At 42.8% G+C, this 4,128-nt stretch overlaps 2 protein-coding genes across 2 annotated transcripts in view; one reads left to right on the top strand and one right to left on the bottom strand.

Annotated features, from left to right (window-relative positions):
• Positions 1-2,478, bottom strand: part of NSMCE2 (NSE2 (MMS21) homolog, SMC5-SMC6 complex SUMO ligase) — a 302,808-nt gene extending 300,330 nt beyond the window's left edge. The window contains exon 1 of the mRNA XM_042465807.1: positions 2,389-2,478. The gene's annotated coding sequence lies outside the window, so the exon portion shown is untranslated. The remainder of the gene's footprint in view (positions 1-2,388) is intronic.
• WASHC5 (WASH complex subunit 5) overlaps positions 1-4,128 on the top strand; it is a 76,862-nt gene that overhangs the window by 680 nt on the left and 72,054 nt on the right. The window contains 1 exon segment of the mRNA XM_042464467.1: positions 1,467-1,575. Coding sequence (XP_042320401.1) covers positions 1,467-1,575 — 109 coding nt within the window.

The following is a 4,128-nucleotide window of genomic DNA, read 5'->3' as shown; positions in this document are numbered from 1 at the left end:
GAGAGGAGAAGAAGGGAAGACCAAGAAAACTCTCAAACCGCTTTCGCAGAAAGGAAAAACTTCGCTGGCTCGAAGAGAACATCCTGCTAGGAGCATAGGCAGGAACAAGACTGAGGCTCAGGGGGGCTAGCTCCTCCCTATATAGGGGCCGGTCTTTTGTTTATTGTCCCTGCCTACAGGAACAAATAGGAGGAGCTAAACCCAGATTACAGGAGGACAGGACCCTCTCTGCTGGGAAAAATATATTAGCATATTATTTTAGCATTTCATACTCTTGTGTTTTATCATCTGTCTTTGATTATTCAGTCACCCCTCCTTTCTCACAGACTTAAGGTTCGCGGTCTTGAATATTCACAGAGGAGTGACCTCCACTATTTTTAGTGGGGCGCGTCCCTATGGTGCATGCCCCATGTGCACTTGCGGGCACGCACCCCATTCAAGCCTATGGGGCTTGAATATACGCGAGTCTCCGTTTTCAGGGGGGGGCAGAACAGATCCCCCATGAAAACAGAGGGCTAACTGTATATGTTTGATATTCTGCCCTTTGGTGGAAAGGACATTATAAATAAACATTGTTACTGTTGTTGTTATTTATTTGTACCCCACCCTTTCTCACAAACATCCCAGGGCTGTGAACATAAAACACTACATACAAACTACTACTACTGGTATGCAGAACCAGGTCTAGTTGATCAGGATATAAATACATGTTGAGTTATACAAAATATTGGGGACCAGAAGCATTTTGGATTGTTTTTATTTATTTAGGAATATTTTGCATATGCATAATGAGATATATTGGAGATGGAACCCAAGTCTACACATGAAATTCATTCATGTTTTGTATACACCTTATGCACTATGTATAAATATTTTAAACAATTTTGTGCACAAAACAAGGTTTGTGTACACTGAACCATCAGAAAGCAATGGTGTCATTATCTCAGCCACCAAATGGCACACCAACTGGGGGACTTTTTGGATTTTGGACTTGCAGATAAGGGATACTCAACCTGTAAATATACATCATCATCACTCTAACCACTACAGCACACCAACTCCTGCTACTACAGGTTGAGTCTCCATTATCCTGAATTCCAAAATACACCAACATTCAAAATTGTCCTGAGATGGGGACACATTTGCTTTCTGATGGTTCAAAAAACTTTAGTTTTCTGCAGGCTTTCTAAGTTATGTGGCCACGTTCTGGAAGAATTTACTCATGACGTTTTGCCTGCATCTGTCGGTGGCATCTTCAGAGAATGCTGGCATGGGAGTGAATGGGGTATATTTATATACATACACATACACACACACACACACACACACACACACACACACTCACACTGTGTATACTCATGTATAAGTCTAGAAAATGTCTGTCAAAAAAATTGACCATAAAAAACTGGGTAGACTTATCCCCAAGTCAGTGTAAGTAGTGTATTTTAACTCTTCTCCTTCTCTAGAGTGGCAAAATGTATGAGCTTAGTTCATCCTGGAAGCATGCAAAAGAAGTACGAACCCCCTCCTACTCTTTCCAGCATGATGCTGCTTCTGGCCTTTTTGAATGTTTCTGTGAGAAAATGGCAGTATTGGCACCTCTTTGGTGCTTCCCCTCAATTTAAGAAAAATGGAGGACCTTAAATGTCCTACATTTTGGGCTAAATTTTATCCTAAGATTGTCCTATATTTTGGTCTCAATTTTATCCTACATTTTGTCCCGGTTTTTAGTAGAGAATTATGGCAACCCTACATGTGAGGGGCAGCGCTTCCAGATGCCCCTCGCACATGATGAGGGCGTCAAAATGGCAGCGCCCTGTATAGTGGGTGCTATTTTGACGCAATGGAGGCTTAGCGTCCACACATTGCGACGTCATTGTGATTTTGCGAGTGTGCCATTGGCACACTGCGGCATCACAATGGCACCACAAAAAGAACCCATTTTGCTGGTTCTTTTTGCTGCGCGAGGAAGCAGCACAGTTTGTCCGCTGCAGCTTTCTCGCACGGCAAAACAAGGCGTGGGCAGACCGCCCTTTTTGTGCAGTCTGTACCCCACCTTTGTCCTTTACATCCTTTGTTGCATGCCCCTAAATTTTATCCTCAACTTATCCATGAGTCATATCAAAATCCATAATTTTGGCCCCCATGCTTGCCCTTGACTTATAGTGGAGTACATATGGTACTTGTGTGACTCTTGGTTGGGAGGAAGTGATTTATACAGTATGTTAATCTGTGTGTTGCTCTGTTGTTGAATCGGAGGATGTGTGTAGTGCATGTGTGTCTATTTAATTAGCAATCCATTGTCTGCGGGGACAACCCCTGATCCTGAGTAGAGTTCATTTGCATGCGCTGAGACTTGATTTTGGTGTTTCCCCCCCACATATGTACTTCCATGTCACCATTCTCTGGAGATGCCAGCCACAGACGCAGGCGAAACGTCAGGAATAAATGCTTCCGGAACTGGTCTCTTCCACTCTGAGAACTGATCATTTGGATTCAACACAGAAATAAATGTAGATGTATCTATGTGAAACCAATAAAAATAAAATTGAGAGTTTAGACTTTGGATAGGCCCCACAATAAAAGACTGGAATGTTTTTTTATAATACACACACCACACACATATTCCCTTGTGAAGAGCGTTTGGACTCCAGGCCCCAGATAAAGACGGTTACCTTTTTTTTAACCTTTCATAACCCTTTTAAATAATGTGCCAAGAATACAGACTCAAAGTTATTTTTTTAGTTTAGGATAAAAGAATAGCTAGCACTAAAGTTGTAACAATTTTGGGCGTACAAGCCTCAAAGCAAGAGGCGCTGGGTACTTTTCACACAGAGGCACTTACTGCGCTGAAATCGTTGGCTAAACGCTTCAGAAGCGCGGAGGTGGGAAAACCGGTCGCGCTTCTGAAGCGTCATTGAGGCGTCCCACTTCTCTCCTGTCAACAAAGCATTTGCGGAGCAGCATTTCTTTTATAACAGGAACTTGCAAAATTAAAGAAATGGCTGCTCCGTAAACGTTTCATCAACAGGAGAGGCGAGGGGGACGCCATTCTCCCCCCCTTTTTTTATTTGTGGGATTATTGGGAAGTCACACTCTCTCAGCTTCAGAAGAAAGCAAAGGCAAACCTCCTCTGAATAAACCTTGCCAAGAAAAACCTGTGGTGACTTGGGGTCGCCATACGTCAAAAATGAGTTGAAGGCCCACAGCAACAAAACAAGGCTGCTGTTGTTGTCATTGTCATCGTTGTGTGTCTTCAAATCACTTTTTACTTATCGTGACCCTATTCAGAGTTTTCTTGCCAAGTTTCTGCAAAGGGTTCTCTTCTTCTTTTTTTGCCATGTCCAGGATGACCGTCCTCCTTTTCCAGAACGCGTCCTACATTTCAGCCTCCGGTCCAAGAGGAATTCCAAAACGTCCTCCATTCTGAGCGTGACTAAGAAGCATGAATTTATTTCTATAGCAGTGTTTCTTAGCTTTTGTTTGGTCCATTTATTATTGAATGTCTTACAGATCTGGGAATTGTCGTTTGCTGTGGCACCAGAGCTTTCTGAGAGGGAAGGATAAATGTCTCATAAAACTACAACTCCCATCATTCCATAGCACTGAACCAATGCAGTTAAAGCAGTGTCAGCCTGGGTTATTTCTGCAGTGCGGATGCAACCAAGGCAAAGTTTACCACAAAGGCTGCATCTGCACTCCAGAAATAATCCAGGTTAACTGATTTTTTTTCTGTCAGAGAGAGCTCTGATGCCAAAAAACAAACTACAATTCCCAGGATTCCCTAGCTCTGAGCCAGGGCAGTTAAAGCAGTCTCAAACTGGATCATTCCTGCAGTGTGTTTTAGAGCCATGGCAGTTAAAGTGGTGTCAAAGAGTGCGTTATTTCTGCAGTGTGGACACAGACACTTCCCTAAATTTAATGGTGGCCCTTTAAGGATGATTTTCTTTTTTTTGTGGACTTCATTTCCCAGAAGCCTCAGCCATGTTGGCCAATAGTGTGGGATTCTGGGAGCTGAAGTCCCCCAAAATAAATCTCTTTTAAAAGAGCACACAGTTTTGGAGACCTAACTAAAAGTCTGCATCCACATTGGAGAAATAACCCGCTTTGGTACCACTTTAACTATTT

This window comes from Sceloporus undulatus, chromosome 4, assembly GCF_019175285.1.
Source record: "Sceloporus undulatus isolate JIND9_A2432 ecotype Alabama chromosome 4, SceUnd_v1.1, whole genome shotgun sequence".
Classification (NCBI taxonomy): domain Eukaryota; kingdom Metazoa; phylum Chordata; class Lepidosauria; order Squamata; family Phrynosomatidae; genus Sceloporus; species Sceloporus undulatus.
The sequence above is the reverse complement of the archived record's forward strand: the minus strand, read 5'-3'. Positions and strand labels throughout refer to the sequence as shown.